Source organism: Centropristis striata, chromosome 17 (assembly GCF_030273125.1).
Source record: "Centropristis striata isolate RG_2023a ecotype Rhode Island chromosome 17, C.striata_1.0, whole genome shotgun sequence".
In the NCBI taxonomy this organism is placed as follows: Eukaryota; Metazoa; Chordata; class Actinopteri; order Perciformes; family Serranidae; genus Centropristis; species Centropristis striata.
In genome coordinates this window covers 34,593,000-34,612,448 of record NC_081533.1, presented here as the reverse complement: position 1 = coordinate 34,612,448, position 19,449 = coordinate 34,593,000, and the positions used below count along the sequence as shown (strand labels likewise).

Here is a 19,449-nt window from a genome sequence, read left to right as displayed (position 1 = left end):
AATCCATCCACAGAGCAGATTTCAAAGTAAAAGCCACTAATATATGATTAGGTGATAAAATAATCTTTTTACACCAGGGGCTGGGTTCACGAAGCATTATTAAGAAGAAAATACTTCTTAAGTGACACCTTTTTCTTAACTCTGCTCTTAACACAACATTTAAAAAGATTTGGTATTGGTGAAGAAATTCTTATCTTTTCTTTAGTTTTTTTTCTTAACTTTCTTCTTATTTGTTTCCCCTAAGATAATACTTGAGAACAAATGAGATTCTTGAAAACAAAGTTCTTAGATTTCTTCTTAAATTTCTTCGCAACTTTAAGAGAAGCAAGTCTGAAAACAGCTACAGTGAAAAGATAAGTCTTGATATGTATTTAGATGAATACATTTGTATGAAATTTATTTGATTCCTTTAATATATTTTAATCCTAGACAATGTGTTAACAAATTTTATAATTTTTAATATATATATATATATATATATATATATATATATATATATATATATATGTATGCATGTATATTTAAGAATATCTTATTCATATTTATTGTTACTTATTTTATTTTAATTTATTTTTTAAGTGCCATATATATATATATAATAACAATAATTATATTCTTAAATATATATATAAATATATGTATACACACACACACACACACACACATATATATATGGATATATTAATATTATATTTAAAAATATAATAATAATATTATAGCATTAATAATAATAATAATAATAATAATAATGCTTATTAATATCAATTTTTTAAATATATAAGTGTTTATGTTTTAATTCATCTAATCATTTTTAATTATTTTACTTTTTTGATTAATTTAGATTTTTTTTGTCTTTATTTTATTTTATTCTAATATATTTTACAGCTGATCCAAGAGTTTTAAATATACAACTGAAAATATAAAAAAATTACATGAAAAGTTTCAGTCACCAAGCTGAAAACAGCTGTTTATGAGATACTCTCCAGTGGTTCTCACAGAACAGCACTTTTTTTAAATTTATTTTTTGCTCTGACCAATCAGTAAATCACACAAGATTCAAGCTTCTCTTTATTGTCACTGTATTAGAACAGTATACAACTAAATTTCTGTGTGCTTCTCATATATAAGGTGCTTTAAAAAAGACATTTAGACATTATGCATATGTAATAAGTAGTCTAAAAAGATAATAAACAGTTTAAAGGTAAAAGATAAAGTGGTGATGTATGCAGATGATGTGTTATTGTCTATTTAGTTGCTGTGGGAAAGAGACTTTAATAAATATAATAATAATAATGACTCAATTGGCCTCGATTTGCAATATAGAAATGAAACATTTTGCAAAAAGTCTTGTAATATCCTCCAATAACACTTCAGGGTTGACATTTTCAACTTCCAGGAGTCCTATAAAGGGTTAAAGGGGATGAATACTTATGCAATCATTTATTTTACCTTATATATTTTTATTAATTGATATTATTTTGTAAAAATCTGTTTCCCTTTGATATTAATGAGGTTTTTTTTTGCAAATTCATGTGTAAAAGCAACAAAAGGGTGAAACATCCAAGCCACTGATACACAAATATAAGATGAGTAACAAATAGAGAATATTTATATTATATGTCCAGCATATAAACAGTTCATTTCTTCTTCTTGATTACAGATTAAAGATGATCAGCTGCTCTTTAGCATCCACCTCGAGATTCTGTAAGAAAAAAATCACATGAAAAGAGTTAAGTGGCATTTCACTGTAACAGTTCATCGTCTTCTTCTTTCACTTCTTTGTTTTGTTTCACCACCTAAACCTCGCATGAGCTGATAAACGTAAATACGGATCATTTCTGCTACAGAAAGCCACAGAAACAAAGCCGTCACCAGCCACAGAGAGCAGGTCTGAATTCCCCTGAAACAGGAAGTGGAGCCGCCATGAAAACAACAAAGGCAAACTCGAAAATTTCTACTGGGGAAATTCTAAGTAAGTAAACTTTATTTATATAGCACCTTTCACAGACAGAAGTCACAAAGTGCTTCACATAGAAATCATACACATAACATAAAAATGTACATACAAGTTTTAAAAGACCAAAACAACAGCAATTTAAACAACCATAGCAGTCCCGAAACAATGAATCAAAAGCCTGAACAAATAAAAATGTCTTCAGTTGGCTTCTAAAAGTGACAACAGAATCGACTGAGCGCAGTGAGGGAGGGATTCTGAAATTCTGAAAGGGCCACGGGGGCTACTGCCGGTGTGTGTACACTATGATGAGATTCTTCAGAGATTTCAAACAATTAATACTAGTATTGTTATGATACTATATTATATACAAGGAGCACACCTACAACAAGCATTCCTTTTAGAGCAGGGGTCTCAAACTGGCGGCCCGCGTGCCAATTGTGGCCCTCGTGATGATATTTTGTGGCCCCCACCTTGATATGAAAGTTTAATGTGAGTTTTATATGAATGGCACTTTACCGTGTTGTGTGTGGAAGGTCCCTTTAATTACTTTTTTTGTAATTTTGTGTCTTTTTTTTTGATAATTTTGTGTCTTTTTTTAATGATTGGTTTTTTTTTTTTTTTTGAAAAAAAAAACAATTGTATGTTTTGTTTTGTTTTTAAAAAGTATGTCTTTTTTGGTAATTCTGTGTATTTTTTGGTCATTTTGTGTATTTTTGTAATTTTGTTTCTTTTTTGTAATTTTGTGTCTTTTTTAATAATGTGTCTTTTTTTGTCATTTTGTGTCTTTTTTGTCATTTTGTGTCTTTTTTGGTAATTCTGTGTCCTTTTTTGGTCATTTTGTTTCATTTTGGGTCATTTCGTGTCTTTTTTAAATAATTTTGTCTTTTTTGGTAATTCTGTGTATTTTTTGGTAATTTTGTGTCTTTTTTGTAATTTTGTGTCTTTTTTTTGTAATTTTGTGTCTTCTTTTGGTCATTTTGATACTGCCTCCAGCGGCCCCCAAGTAATTTGAGTTTGAGACCCCTGCTTTAGAGTATTTATTTATACAGCAACCTATGACCTTTAACCTCACGTGCAGGTTTAAAAAAGTTAAAAAACAAAACAAGACAACAGAAAACACACAAACAAAAACAAACAAAATTAGAAAAAATCAATTACAAATTAATTGAAGAGTGCAGGTAGACAAGCTATGCCATATTCACCACATACACACTCACTTATACTTATACTTATACTCACACATGTGCACCCACTCCCACAACCACACATGCACACACACACACACACACAGTTCAACCGAATGCTGTTGAAAAAAGAAACGAATGTGGTTGAAAAAAGAGGTTTTTGATCTGTTTTTAAAAATGGCTACTGATGTGGCATGTTTAACTGTGTCAGGCAGGGTGTTCCACTTTCGCGGGGCATAAACACTAAAAGTTGCTCCTCCTTCTTTGATCTGTGTGAGGGATGAGTAAGTTGCCTGTTGACTGAAGTGTTGTTGCTGGGTGTAGGTGATGAGCATATCTGTGATGTACTGAGGTGCTTTATAAACCAGGAGCAGCATTTTGAAATGGATTCTTGTTCTAACGGGTAACCAGTGCAAAGATTTAAGAACGGGTGTGATGTGTTGATGTTTCTTGGTGCCAGTGAGAATACGCGCAGCTGCATTCTGAATTAGTTGTAACCTTTGAATGCTTCATTTGGAGATTCCAGTTAATAAACCATTACAGTAATCTAGTCTACTTGTTATAAATGCGTGGATAAATTTTTATGTGTGTGTGTGTGTGTGCGTGTGTGTGTGCGTGTGTGTGTGCGTGTGTGTGTGTGCGTGTGTTTGTGTGTCTGTTTGTGTTTATGTGTGTGTGTGTGTGTGTGCTTGTGTGTGTGTGTGTGTGTGTGTGCGTGCGTGTGTGTGTTTGTGTTTATGTGTGTGTGTGTGTGTGTGCGTGTGTGTGCGTGTGTTTGTGTGTCTGTGTGTGTTTGTGTGCGTGCGTGTGTGTGTTTGTGTTTATGTGTGTGTGTGTGTGTGCATGTGTGTGCGTGTGTTTGTATGTGTTTGTGTGCGTGCGTGTGTGTGTGTTTATGTGTGTGTGCGTGTGTGTGTGTTTGTGTGTCTGTGTGTGTGTGTGTGTTTGTGTTTATGTGTGTGCGTGCATGTGTGTGTTTGTGTTTATGTGTGTGCGCGTGTGTGTGTGTGTGTGTGCGTGCGTGTGTATGTGTGTGTGTGCGTGTGTGTGTGTGTGTTTGTGTGTGTGTGTGTTTATGTGTGTGTGCGTGTCTGTGTGCGTGCATGTGTGTGTGCGTGTGTGTGTCTGTGTGTTTATGTGTGTGTGTGTCTGTGTGTGTTTATGTGTGTGTGTGTGTGTGTGTGTGTGTGTTTATGTGTGTGTGTGTGTGTGTGCGTGTGTGTGTGTAAAAGTCCGTCTGTGTGGCCCAAAATAATAATAAATAAAACAAAATAGTAACAATTTAGATCTACGTTGTTCGGTCACATGATCCACAATGTGACCTCACTGTCCTGCTGCTAGTCGCTAACGGCCACTGCTAGTCGCTAACGGCCACTGCTAGTCGCTAACGGCCACTGCTAGTCGCTAACGGCCACTGCTAGTCGCTAACGGCCACTGCTAGTCGCTAACGGCCACTGCTAGTCTCGTGAAACTGAAGAAGAGCCGAGGGAGTAAACAACTGGTCCGGTGACTAAGTTTTGCAGCGGTATTGGTTTGTGCACGGTGTTTTCTTGTAAGATGACGAAGTGAACCACACACAGCGTGGTGAAGTGAGCAATGAGCTTCCTCTGTGTGGTAAAAATCTGCACGCACACACCTCTGACAAGTTATAGCCGCTAGTTATAACCACACACAGCGTGCTGTGGGGAAAAAGTACGTCAGGTTTTTTTTGTTGTTGTTTCTGTATCATGTGTTATTTTACTGTCAAGCTGTTTTTCCCTATGTTTCTAGAGGCAACGAGGCAGAGACTATGTTATTTCACTAAAACTATGCAGTATGCATATTCACATAATTTTGGACTATTACAGTATAAACACAACAATAATAGAAGAATATGAGTTTTTATTTTCTCAGCCTCTCATTTAAACATATCAGTACTTTTATGTTTATTTATAACATTTACACCCAAATTAAATTTAATATGCATACAAATTATATAACTTTTAGAACCTTGCTGTCTTGCGCAAAGTCGATAGTCAAACTGAATAAAAGCACAAAAATATTTGAATATGTGAGTTCTATATCATTTAATTATTTTGTACTTTATTAGTAGCACTAGGAATAATAAAGGGCAGATTATGAATGGATAGAATTTGTGGCTATACAGTACGATTTTTTAAAAAGGTATGAAATGTCTCTCTGTGTGTTTAATACATACAGGATGAAACATTTCATGTTGAAGTCATGTTTGTGTAAAAACAATTGGTTGCATTTGGTTTTACTGAGGTTAGAAAACAAAAATAAAGCTGTGAAATTAAAATAAAGACTTGTCAGAATTGTGACACTATGTGTACACTATGATGAGATTCTTTCAGAGATTTATAACAATTAACACTAGTAATGTTATGATACTATATAATATACAAGGAGCACACCTACAACAAGCATTCCTTTACAAGTATTTATTTATACAGCAACCTATGACCTTTAACCTCAAAATGTGTGTGAGTGTGTGTGTGTGTGTGTGTGTGTCTGTAACTTTAATCCCATCAAAGCATCAAAGCGTTGGGGTCGACCAATCAGATCAAAGCAATCAACAGAATTAACTGCCACCTGAATGTTCCGGAACAGTGACAGCAGCCAGAGGTGGACAGACTGGAATTTCTGGCCTCGAACAGAAAGCATTTTTGGCAAAACCATAATACCTATCATTGATCCGACTTCACTTTGAGCGTCCTGAGTTCTTCCTGAACGTCTACATATGTTTTTTTTAAGAAAAATGAAAAAATAGCTTTGTTAGAGCGATCTAAAAAAACTGTTACATCTCCCTTTTTCAGAAATCTTCCTGCGTTTTTAATATGGGACCCAATGAGGCTGTTGGTGGTGTTGGTGGATCATCTGTGCGTCCTACGCCCAAACTATAACTCTGACAGCTTTACCAGAGGATTGTGAGGGAGAAGACTAATTTTCCTACGTTTCTATGTAAAAATTATTTCTGTAGAGTGGAATTTGCGGCCTGGAGCGCAGTTTTAAAATTTATTTTTTGACAGTATTTTTCTCTCCCTCTACACTCTGAGCGATGACATCACACACTGTGCAATACACACCCATTATAATCTCAGAATTTCTCCAAAAATGATCATGGTCATTGAACAGGGATTGATAAAAAACTATATGACCTATCGAAACGTGGATTAATACACCGATACACAAGACTTGTGTCTACTGTTTAAAGTTTAAATGGAGTCTCTAGGTGAAATTATGCCGGAGAAGTAGACCTTTAAAAATCTCCAATTATTGTTCTTTTTCGCTCATTTTTTTCCGGCCGTCCCATTCATTTCAATGCAAAATTTTCTTATCAATCAATCAATCAATCAAACTTTATTTATATAGCGCTTTTCATACATATAAATGCAACTCAAAGTGTTTTCTTACCTCGAGCCCACCGTCTGTAGGTGAGAACACAGAGGATGAAGACACCGGTGTAGAGAACCAACAGCAGGATGCTGCAGAGCAGCCGAGGCAGCGGGATGATGGAGTCAGGCTCCGGCTGCTCAGGGAGCTCTGGGGAAAGGACAACATTTCAAACATTTTTAACACTCACTTTCAAAAATATAAAACCCAAAAAAATCCATAACGTGTTCATTTAATGTTAAATGTTAAATGTTAATGTTGCAATGGTTACATTCTCCTCTCTGTGTCCTTGTGTTTCACCGCAATATATAAAATCCCTATAAATCTTTAATAATTCTTGTGCAGAATAACACAGTTAGAATGACAGAAATCAGAAAAAAAGGGGCTAATAAAGTTGAAATTCTTTAATATTACATTTTTTTTGAAGAAAATTAAATTTATGTAAAAAAAAAGAAAGAAAAAACATTTTTGCCCACAAGTGTCAGGAATATTGGGAAAAAAATGATTATTTAAAAAAAAAAAGTTTTTAAAAATGTAAATTTATTTAAAAATATTCTAAAAATATTTTAAAAATATTTTAAAAATATTTTAAAAATTACAAAATTGTTTGTGGTTTTCTCAACATATGAATTATTGTCATGTTTCCAGCCTCTCCTGTCCTCTCCTCTCTGCTCTGTGTAAACAGTCTCTCCTGTCCTCTCCTCTCAGCTCTGTGTAAACAGCCTCTCCTGTCCTGTCCTCTCCTCTCTGCTCTGTGTAAACAGTCTCTCCTGTCCTCTCCTCTCAGCTCTGTGTAAACAGATTCTCAGCTGAATCAATCATGTCTTCAGTGTCTCTGAGCAGAATTTAATGTTTTTAACAGGATCTGGTTCGTGCAAATGCTTTATTTTAAATGACACATGTAGAAAAAAGAGATTCAACATTTTAAGCTTTGGTTTGGTTACCTTTTTTATCACAGAAACGTGTTCACGGACTGTCGGAAAGTTCAAACTTTGACCATAATGCTTGTGTTTACAGTTTCTTTCAATGATAAATAGTGCATTTTTGGCAAATTCTTAAAGATAACACACTTTTTTGGGGGTTTGTAACAATTTAAACTCCTCTCAACTGGTCACAGTGAGATACATAACACATAAAAAAGCCTAAAAAATGAAAAAGAAAAAATGACCCGTATCCATTATTTAGCTAAGTAGCTTGCTAAGCTAACTACTTTGCTAACTTCTTGGCTAAGTATTTAGCTAATTAGCTTGTTAAGCTAACTACTTAGCTAACTTCTTGGCTAAGTAGTTAGCTAAGTAGTTAGCTTAGCAAGCTACTTAGCCAAGTAGTTAGCTATGTAATAATACAAAAACGTTTTTTCTTCATGAAGTATGAGAGGCAAAATGGAAATAATAATCTTTTGTTATCAATAACAAGATATTTAAAGAATTCTTGGAATCTCCAATCATAAAATAAGTTGATATCAAAAGATAGAGCACAGAAACACACAGCAAGAATTATATAACATGGGAAATGAAGGCGGGTCATTTTTAACCATGTTGTGCATTGTACATAACACATAAAAAAGCCTAAAAAATGAAAAACCTGTGACTGCCAGCCAGCTCGGTGCCGACTTCCCTTTGGTTGGATGTTCACACATGTAGAAGCCTTCCTCTGACTTGGACACCGACTGGAAGGTCAACGTCCCTGCGGGCTTGCTGTCGATGAATATGTCATTTCTGAAGAACGCGGCGGTGAAATCTGAGGTGGGTTTATCCTGGTTGTCCTCCTTGTAGGAGCAGAGAAGAGTCACTTTGTCTCCCTCCATCACAGGAAGTGGAGGGCTCTCCAGGATCACAACTCCCTCTGAAATCAAGAAGGAAACATTTCTATAAATTAATCAAATCAAATAAAAACCTTCAGCAGTGTTTCCTGCATCCAGACTCCATGAGGCCAGTTTGTGTTTGATGATGATACAACAAGTAAAACCAGAGATAAGATCAAATATATTTAGAATTAAATATAGAACTAGAGGTTCTCCTCATTTTACCTCTTATGTGTTAGATTTGAAACCAACATTAACAATTCTTCATTGAGCATGATTGCGTTTTTACACAAAAACAAAATAACACTTTAATAGCAGAAAAAAGACGAAAAAATAAACCTATTATAAGAAAAAAAACCTTACCTTATCGCAGTAAAAACAACAACATTACAGTAAAAAAAAACTTTAAAAGGGGAAAAAACATTTTTTACAGGCTTTTTTCTTTTACAAGAGGAAAAAATGTGCTGCAGTAAAAGAAAAATGTTATTGCAGCAAAAAAAAATTATTGCAGTAAAAAAACGTTACTGCAGAAAAAAATGTATGTTATTGTAGTAAAAAAAACATTATTACAGTAAGAAAAATGTTATTGCAGTAAAAATACACGTTACTGCAAAAAAAGTTACTGAAATTAAAAAAAACCGTTACTGCAGTCCAAAAAAATACTGCAGTAAAAACGTTATTGCATTAAATGAATGAAAAAAATTACAGTTAAAAAAAAAACATTACTGCAGTAAAAAAACAACAACAAAAAAAACAAACTTTAATCGGAAAAAAATGTTATTGCAGTAAAAGAAAACCTTATTACAGTAAAAATATAAACACGTTACTGCAGTGAAAAAAATGTTATTCAGTAAAAATACACGTTACTGCAAAAAAAGTTACTGAAATAAAAAAAACCATTACCGCAGTAAAAAAAAAAAAAAAAAAAAAAAAAAAAATTAATCGGAAAAAAATGATAGGAAAAAAAAACTTTAATCGGAAAAAAATGATAGGAAAAAAAAACTTTAATCGGAAAAAAATTATAGGAAAAAAAAACTTTAATCGGAAAAAAATGATAGGAAAAAAAAACTTAATTGGGGGAAAAAAACCTGACCACAGCTTAAACAAACAAACAAAAAACTCTATTGGGAAAAAAAAGAATGGGGGAAAAAAGTGAAAAAATAATGATCAGGTCATACAGGTGAGCTAAACATTTTTTAGGTTCATAATCAGACAGAATGAGAAGGACAAAACAGAGAAATGTCCCAAAGGGTGGATGTGAAGTGTGTGTTATTACTGGGGACGTGGATGCTGACGGTGTTGCTGCGGTTGCCCTGCTCAGACTCGCACCAGTACACGCCGCTGTCCGATGGGTACGCCGCCTCGATCTCGCAGGACGAGTCGCCCGGGATGCCCCAGCCGTACGTGCACACCTCGGACACGGCGGACGAGGTGTTCCTCCTCACCCTCCAGCCGCTGGAGTTGGACGAACACCTCAGAGTGATGCGCTCGTAACGGAAGAACTGACTTCTGTCAGGCGTGATGGTCAGCGTGGCTGCAGGGAGAGCGGGCTGCATTATTTATCTATTTAACATTACATTTTTATATCATTCTGTAGCTTTGCATGTATTTAAATCCAAACATTTACATTTTACTTAAACCGTGCATCCTTTAGCATCAAAAGACCTTCTGAAAACCTTTTCCCCACATGACCTGAGGCTTGTTTCTGGATGATTGTACAAAAGATCATCCCTTTGTGCATATTTCTGCCGCACGTGTGAATTCCCACACTGCCGCGGTCCTTGAATGCACCGCATGCGCGCTGATCGGCTCAGAGCAAACATCGGCTGACCGATCTGCAGTGTGTGCGTCTATTGAGCCGTGAGTTATGATGTTACTTCTGTGTTATATTCTGTTGATGTTTGTGTTGATTCATGAGTCTCTTCTGATGACTTAGCGCTAGTTTTTGTTACTCCACATCGGAAGCCGAAAGTCACACAATCACACAAACAAACTGACAGATCGAAGCAGTGGTGGACCAACAATTTCGCTTGTTCAGTGAAGTAAAATCACTGTTTTTGTCAATGGAGTCTGTTGGTTTTAAAGAGAGTAATGGATACTGCTGTAGTTGGGCGCAGCTAAACATGTTTTAGCCACCTAAAACAATTATTTAAGTGTTCCCTTTTTTACAAATATTTTCCCTGCTTTACCTTGTCATACAGCCCTTTTTGACAGGAAACCAAAGCAATTACCTTTGCTTTCTTCAAAGTCACCAGGACTCCATTGACAGAAACAGCAATTTTACCTCACAGAACATGGGAGTGGCTGGTTTGACCTAACCACCACCTCATCTGGTTAATGTTCCGTGTTATTGTGGGTATTTGGATCTGAACTAACATGGTGCACAGCTGTATATCCTCTGTTGTGATTTACAAGCTAAGCAAAGCTAACGGTGACTCCGCTAGTGCTAGCTTTCACATCAGAAACGGCAATTTTAACTCGCAGAACAAGGGAGTGGCTGGTCTAACCTTACTACCACCTCATGGTTAATTAGGGCCACGGGGCAATCGCACCGAGCAATACTGTTATACAGTGGATTTTTTCTTCTTCCGCTTCCGGACGCAATTTCGTCCCACTACTAGTCCTACAAGTCGAAGAGTTGCAGGACAAACACGCACCAACAGCCTCACTGAATCAATATTAAAAATGCAAGAAGATTTCTGTAGAAAAGCATATTTAACAGTTTTTCAGATCGCTCTTACTTGTGGTCGACCACAAAGCCTTTCATCTTTTGATTTATCTCTCACAGAGAGAGAGAACCACAGAAATTCAAGCAGTTCAAGTCAAATGAACAGCTTGAAAGGGTCCAAAGGTAAGTGGTGAACTGCCAGAGGTAAATAAATAAAGGTAAGCTGAACCAAAACTGAAAAATAATGTACATTTCAGAATTATACAAGTAGGCCTTTTTCAGGGAACAAGAAATGGGTTAACAACTTAACTCTATGGAGTCTTGGGCTATTCTGTCCATTTTTGAATTCTTTTCATGTCTTTGTAAGTCATTTTGTGTCTTTTTTTGGTCATTTTGTGTCTTTTGGTGTCTTTTTTTTGTCATTTTGTGTCTTTTTTTAGTCCTTTAGTCCAACATAAAAATAACACTATCATGCTTAATAAAGAATTTTAAATGTTGCAAATGTGCATTAATTTCAGAGTACACTGAGACATTAAACTGCATTATTTCAATTAAATTCTGGAAAAGTTGGTGTGTTCTAAAACTTTTGACCAGTAGTGTATAGGCGAGTAAGCACACACACATGCTTCACACACTAAATACTTGTAAAGGAATGCTTGTTGTAGGTGTGCTCCTTGTATATTATATAGTATCATAACATTGCTAGTATTAATTGTTTGAAATCTCTGAAGAGTCTCATCATAGTGTACACACACCGGCAGTAGCCCCCGTGGCCCTTTCAGAATTTCCCCCAGAGGAAATTTTCTAGTTTTGTGTGCTTGCAAAAGCACACTAATTGTTATTCACCGGGACTGTTCTTATTTTTAATCTTCCGTTTCTTCCGTGTTGTTTTTCGGTCGACTACTCCTCCCAGAGTTTTGGCCGCACATACACAAAAAAGGTATCAAATCGACCGGCTCGCCCATGACAAGTGTGCTATGACTTTTCTAAGGGTTTCGACAAACGGTTTTCAAATTATTGGGCAAAAACACGTCAAAAAATCCCCCCAATGTAACCCTATGGAGAGTCTAGAGTGGTGATGTCATCAAACAGAGTGTAGAGGCAGGGAAATAATTGTCAAAAAATAAATTTGTAAACTGCGTTCCAGGCCGCAAATTCCACTCTACAGAAATAATTTATACATAGAAACGTAGGAAAATTTGTCCTCTCCCTCACAATCCTCTGGTAAAGCTGTCAGAGTTATAGTTTGGGCGGAGGACGCACAGATGCACAAACAAAACGCACCAACAGCCTCATTGAGTCCCTTATTAAAAACGCAGGAAGATTTCAGAAAATATGAGATCCAACTGTTTTTTTAGATCGCTCTAACAAAGCTATTTTTCCATTTTTCTTAAAAAAATCATATGTAGACGTTGAGGAAGAACTCAGGACGCTCAAAGTGAAGTCGGATCAATGATAGGTATTATGGTTTTGCCAAAAATGCTTTCTGTTCGAGGCCAGAATTTTCAGTTTGTCCACCTCTGTCTGCTCAGTGTGGCGGAACTGTCAATTAATTTCAGTTGATTGCTCTGCTCTGATTGGTCGACTCCACCTGGGTCCCTGTTTAATTGGTGATTGATTACCCCGCCCCTTTTAATTAGCCACGCCCCCTTTTACTAACTAGTGAACCGTTTGTCCTAGAAACTTGTATAAGGTGTCAGATTACTCGGCATAGAGTCCCTGTTTAACTGGTGATTGATAACCCCGCCCCTTTGATAAGCCACGCCCCCTTTTACTAACTAGTGAACCGTTTGTCCTAGAGACTTGTATGAGGTGTGAGTGTACTCAGCAGAAAGTCCCTGTTTAATCCCTGCCCCTTTTGATAAGCCACGAGAGTCACGGTCCAGAGGCAAGCACACAATCAAAATTTCTTTAGAAATTTTCTAGTTATTATTATTATCTGGTAAAGAAAGTTAAAGAGAAGTTGATTGAGACCAAAACAGAGCAATAAGAGTGAATATTGTACTTATAATCATCCAGTTGGACAAAAACAACATTAATTGTTATGAAAATGGTATTCTGTGTGTTCCAGATTGTTCATCAGATAAGCTTCTTCCTCATCATCTCTGAAATAATAAAAAAATGAAAAAGAAAAAATGACCCGTATCCATTATTTAGCTAAGTAGCTTGCTAAGCTAACTACTTAGCTAACTTCTTGGCTTAGTATTTAGCTAATTAGCTTGTTAAGCTAACTACTTAGCTGACTTCTTGGCTAAGTAGTTAGCTAAGTAGTTTGCTAAGCTAACTACTTAGCTGACTTCTTGGCTAAGTAGTTAGCTAAGTAGTTAGCTTAGCAAGCTACTTAGCCAAGTAGTTAGCTATGTAATAATACAAAAACGTTTTTTCTTCATAAAGTATGAGAGGCAAAATGGAAATAATAATCTCTTGTTATCAATAACAAGATATTTAAAGAATTCTTGGAATATCCAATCATAAAATAAGTTGATATCAAAAGATAGAGCACAGAAACACACAGCAAGAATTATATAACATGGGAAATGAAGGCGGGTCATTTTTAACCATGTTGTGCATTGTACATAACACATAAAAAAGCCTAAAAAATGAAAAAGATTGTCACCTGTGACTGCCAGCCAGCTCGGTGCCGACTTCCCTTTGGTTGGATGTTCGCACATGTAGAAGCCTTCCTCTGACTTGGACACCGACTGGAAGGTCAACGTCCCTGCGGGCTTGCTGTCGATGAATTTGTTATTTCTGAAGAACGCGGCGGTGAAATCTGAGGTGGGTTTATCCTGGTTGTCCTCCTTGTAGGAGCAGAGAAGAGTCACTTTGTCTCCCTCCATCACAGGAAGTGGAGGGCTCTCCAGGATCACAACTCCCTCTGAAATCAAGAAGGAAACATTTCTATAAATTAATCAAATCAAATAAAAACCTTCAGCAGTGTTTCCTGCCGTCAGACTCCATGAGGCCCGTTTGTGTTTGATGATGATACAACAAGTAAAACCAGAGATAAGATCAAATTTACTTAGAATAAAATATAGAACTAGAGGTTCTCCTCATTTGACCTCTTATGTGTTCGATTTGAAACCAACATTAACAATTCTTCATTGAGCATGATTGTGTTTTTACACAAAAACAAAATAACACTTTAATAGCAGAAAAAAGACAAAAAAATAAACCTGTAATAAGAAAAATAAACCTTACCTTACCGCAGTAAAAACAACAACATTACAACAGTAAAAAAAAACTTTAAAAGGGGAAAAAAGTTTTTTACAAGCTAACAAAGAGTAAAAAAATGTTACTGCAGTAAAAAAAAAAAACTTATTGCAGTAAAAATATACACACGTTACTGCAGTGAAAAAATGTTATTGCAGTAAAAAAAAAACTTATTGTAGTAAAAAAAAACATTATTGCAGTAAAAAAAATGTTATTGCAGTAAAAATACACGTTACTGCAAAAAAAGTTACTGAAATAAAAAAAAACATTACCGCAGTTAAAAAAAAAAAAAAAAAAAAAAAAAAATAATTAATCGGAAAAAAATGATAGGAAAAAAAAACTTTAATCGGAAAAAAATGATAGGAAAAAAAAAACTTTAATCGGAAAAAAATGATAGGAAAAAAAAAACTTAATTGGGGGAAAAAAACCTGACCACAGCTTAAACAAACAAACAAAAAACTCTATTGGGAAAAAAAAGAATGGGGGAAAAAAGTGAAAAAATAATGATCAGGTCATACAGGTGAGCTAAACATTTTTTATGTTCATAATCAGACAGAATGAGAAGGACAAAACAGAGAAATGTCCCAGAGGGTGGATGTGGAGTGGTGTGTTATTACTGGGGACGTGGATGCTGACGGTGTTGCTGCGGTTGCCCTGCTCAGACTCGCACCAGTACACGCCGCTGTCCGATGGGTACGCCGCCTCGATCTCGCAGGACGAGTCGCCCGGGATGCCCCAGCCGTACGTGCACACCTCGGACACGGCGGACGAGGTGTTCCTCCTCACCCTCCAGCCGCTGGAGTTGGACGAACACATCAGAGTGATGCGCTCATAACGGAAGAACTGACTTCTGTCAGGCGTGATGGTCAGCGTGGCTGCAGGGAGAGCGGGCTGCATTATTTATCTGTTTAACGTTACATTTTTATATCATTCTGTAGCTTTGCATGTATTTAAATACCCTTCAATCTGAGCTGAAACTATCAGAACTTATTCCTTTGGGAGCATTTCGCACAACTCTCAAAAAACGTCAATGTAAATCTTTTGCACAGTGCTCATGTTCCTAATTCGCTACTGTATTTATCACTGCTGCACTTTATACTGCATATTTATGCTACCTATTTATACCGCCTATTCACTTGCACTTTAGTATTTTTAATATGTTGGACTTTTCGCTGCCTGTTTATTGTTATTGTTCGTCTGTCTTGTAACTTTTGACGTGTGCTGCTGCCTTCTTGGCCAGGTCACCCTTGTAAAAGAGGTCTCGATCTCAATGGGTTTTTTATCTGGTTAAATAAAGGTTAAATAAAAAATAAAAATAAATAAATCCAAACATTTACATTTTACTTAAACTGTGCATCCTTTAGCATCAAAAGACCTTCTGAAAACCTTTTCCCCACATGACCTGAGGCTTGTTTCTGGATGATTGTACAAAAGATCATCCCTTTGTGCATATTTCTGCCGCACGTGTGAATTCCCACACTGCCGCGGTCCTTGAATGCACCGCATGCGCGCTGATCGGCTCAGAGCAAACATCGGCTGACCGATCTGCAGTGTGTGCGTCTATTGAGCCGTGAGTTATGATGTTACTTCTGTGTTATATTCTGTTGATGTTTGTGTTGATTCATGAGTCTCTTCTGATGACTTAGCGCTAGTTTTTGTTACTCCACATCGGAAGCCGAAAGTCACACAATCACACAAACAAACTGACAGATCGAAGCAGTGGTGGACCAACAATTTCGCTTGTTCAGTGAAGTAAAATCACTGTTTTTGTCAATGGAGTCTGTTGGTTTTAAAGAGAGTAATGGATACTGCTGTAGTTGGGCGCAGCTAAACATGTTTTAGCCACCTAAAACAATTATTTAAGTGTTCCCTTTTTTACAAATATTTTCCCTGCTTTACCTTGTCATACAGCCCTTTTTGACAGGAAACCAAAGCAATTACCTTTGCTTTCTTCAAAGTCACCAGGACTCCATTGACAGAAACAGCAATTTTACCTCACAGAACATGGGAGTGGCTGGTTTGACCTAACCACCACCTCATCTGGTTAATGTTCCGTGTTATTGTGGGTATTTGGATCTGAACTAACATGGTGCACAGCTGTATATCCTCTGTTGTGATTTACAAGCTAAGCAAAGCTAACGGTGACTCCGCTAGTGCTAGCTTTCACATCAGAAACGGCAATTTTAACTCGCAGAACAAGGGAGTGGCTGGTCTAACCTTACTACCACCTCATGGTTAATTAGGGCCACGGGGCAATCGCACCGAGCAATACTGTTATACAGTGGATTTTTTCTTCTTCCGCTTCCGGACGCAATTTCGTCCCACTACTAGTCCTACAAGTCGAAGAGTTGCAGGACAAACACGCACCAACAGCCTCACTGAATCAATATTAAAAATGCAAGAAGATTTCTGTAGAAAAGCATATTTAACAGTTTTTCAGATCGCTCTTACTTGTGGTCGACCACAAAGCCTTTCATCTTTTGATTTATCTCTCACAGAGAGAGAGAACCACAGAAATTCAAGCAGTTCAAGTCAAATGAACAGCTTGAAAGGGTCCAAAGGTAAGTGGTGAACTGCCAGAGGTAAATAAATAAAGGTAAGCTGAACCAAAACTGAAAAATAATGTACATTTCAGAATTATACAAGTAGGCCTTTTTCAGGGAACAAGAAATGGGTTAACAACTTAACTCTATGGAGTCTTGGGCTATTCTGTCCATTTTTGAATTCTTTTCATGTCTTTGTAAGTCATTTTGTGTCTTTTTTTGGTCATTTTGTGTCTTTTGGTGTCTTTTTTTTGTCATTTTGTGTCTTTTTTTAGTCCTTTAGTCCAACATAAAAATAACACTATCATGCTTAATAAAGAATTTTAAATGTTGCAAATGTGCATTAATTTCAGAGTACACTGAGACATTAAACTGCATTATTTCAATTAAATTCTGGAAAAGTTGGTGTGTTCTAAAACTTTTGACCAGTAGTGTATAGGCGAGTAAGCACACACACATGCTTCACACACTAAATACTTGTAAAGGAATGCTTGTTGTAGGTGTGCTCCTTGTATATTATATAGTATCATAACATTGCTAGTATTAATTGTTTGAAATCTCTGAAGAGTCTCATCATAGTGTACACACACCGGCAGTAGCCCCCGTGGCCCTTTCAGAATTTCCCCCAGAGGAAATTTTCTAGTTTTGTGTGCTTGCAAAAGCACACTAATTGTTATTCACCGGGACTGTTCTTATTTTTAATCTTCCGTTTCTTCCGTGTTGTTTTTCGGTCGACTACTCCTCCCAGAGTTTTGGCCGCACATACACAAAAAAGGTATCAAATCGACCGGCTCGCCCATGACAAGTGTGCTATGACTTTTCTAAGGGTTTCGACAAACGGTTTTCAAATTATTGGGCAAAAACACGTCAAAAAATCCCCCCAATGTAACCCTATGGAGAGTCTAGAGTGGTGATGTCATCAAACAGAGTGTAGAGGCAGGGAAATAATTGTCAAAAAATAAATTTGTAAACTGCGTTCCAGGCCGCAAATTCCACTCTACAGAAATAATTTATACATAGAAACGTAGGAAAATTTGTCCTCTCCCTCACAATCCTCTGGTAAAGCTGTCAGAGTTATAGTTTGGGCGGAGGACGCACAGATGCACAAACAAAACGCACCAACAGCCTCATTGAGTCCCTTATTAAAAACGCAGGAAGATTTCAGAAAATATGAGATCCAACTGTTTTTTTAGATCGCTCTAACAAAGCTATTTTTCCATTTTTCTTAAAAAAATCATATGTAGACGTTGAGGAAGAACTCAGGACGCTCAAAGTGAAGTCGGATCAATGATAGGTATTATGGTTTTGCCAAAAATGCTTTCTGTTCGAGGCCAGAATTTTCAGTTTGTCCACCTCTGTCTGCTCAGTGTGGCGGAACTGTCAATTAATTTCAGTTGATTGCTCTGCTCTGATTGGTCGACTCCACCTGGGTCCCTGTTTAATTGGTGATTGATTACCCCGCCCCTTTTAATTAGCCACGCCCCCTTTTACTAACTAGTGAACCGTTTGTCCTAGAAACTTGTATAAGGTGTCAGATTACTCGGCATAGAGTCCCTGTTTAACTGGTGATTGATAACCCCGCCCCTTTGATAAGCCACGCCCCCTTTTACTAACTAGTGAACCGTTTGTCCTAGAGACTTGTATGAGGTGTGAGTGTACTCAGCAGAAAGTCCCTGTTTAATCCCTGCCCCTTTTGATAAGCCACGAGAGTCACGGTCCAGAGGCAAGCACACAATCAAAATTTCTTTAGAAATTTTCTAGTTATTATTATTATCTGGTAAAGAAAGTTAAAGAGAAGTTGATTGAGACCAAAACAGAGCAATAAGAGTGAATATTGTACTTATAATCATCCAGTTGGACAAAAACAACATTAATTGTTATGAAAATGGTATTCTGTGTGTTCCAGATTGTTCATCAGATAAGCTTCTTCCTCATCATCTCTGAAATAAGTCAGGAGTATTTGAACAATATACATTTGTGTTTCACAGTACGTGGGCGAGCAGGATGTAACTCCTGGCTTTGTTTAATTTATTTTCTAAGATACAAAAACAAATTAGTTGTTCTGTGCTTATCTATGAGCAAGCACTGATTTTTATGAAATGATAGGTATTAGATAGGTATTATTATTTCAAAAAGTAAAATTACTTACAGAGCACGAGGCAGAGCGAGGTGACCTCCATCCTGTCAATGTTGTCACTCTTCCTCTTTCACAGTTTGACACAGAAACAGACCACAGACAGGAAATCATCAATCAGATCAAAAAAACTTTTATCTGCAATGAAATTCAAACATTTTACAAACATACATGCTCATAATGTAACTTTTGAAAACATATTTAAAGTAATGCAGAAATTGCAAAATTTAGCTGATTACATGAGTATTCTTTGTAAAGTTATGATTCTTGTGCTGTGATATTTGCTTATGTAAAAGTAGTAATTCCACAGTGTAATGGTGCATTGATGTGTTCATCATTACAACACGCTGCATTATTATTCTAACTGCAAACTAAATGTAATAAATAAATAAATGTAGTGGAGTAAAAAGTACATTCTGCCTCTGAGATGAGGGTAGAAATATTCAAGTGATGTGCAAATACCTCAAATTTGTGCTTGAGTAATTGCTAAACGTCACTTTCAACAGTTTGCTGACGATTCTCTACTGTACTTATCAAAATAACCCCCAAATTC

General features: G+C 36.5%; 1 protein-coding gene across 2 annotated transcripts; it reads right to left on the bottom strand.

Annotated features, from left to right (window-relative positions):
- Nucleotides 1-978: 978 nt before the first annotated feature.
- On the bottom strand, nt 979-19,396 carry LOC131989694 (sialoadhesin-like). Of its 2 annotated transcripts, XM_059354998.1 has the most exons (8): nt 19,359-19,396; nt 18,912-18,966; nt 14,837-15,094; nt 13,624-13,884; nt 9,615-9,872; nt 8,119-8,379; nt 6,556-6,684; nt 979-1,702 (listed from the first exon to the last, which is right to left on the bottom strand). In XM_059354998.1, the coding sequence occupies exons 2-8, from the start codon at nt 18,940-18,942 to the stop codon at nt 1,683-1,685; spliced, it is 1,218 nt and encodes a 405-aa protein (XP_059210981.1). In that variant the 5' UTR covers nt 18,943-18,966; nt 19,359-19,396; the 3' UTR covers nt 979-1,682. The 2 variants fall into 2 exon arrangements, with proteins under 2 accessions (XP_059210981.1, XP_059210982.1); XM_059354999.1 differs by lacking the exons at nt 18,912-18,966; nt 19,359-19,396 and adding an exon at nt 16,671-16,750.
- Between the last annotated feature and the right edge of the window lie 53 nt (nt 19,397-19,449).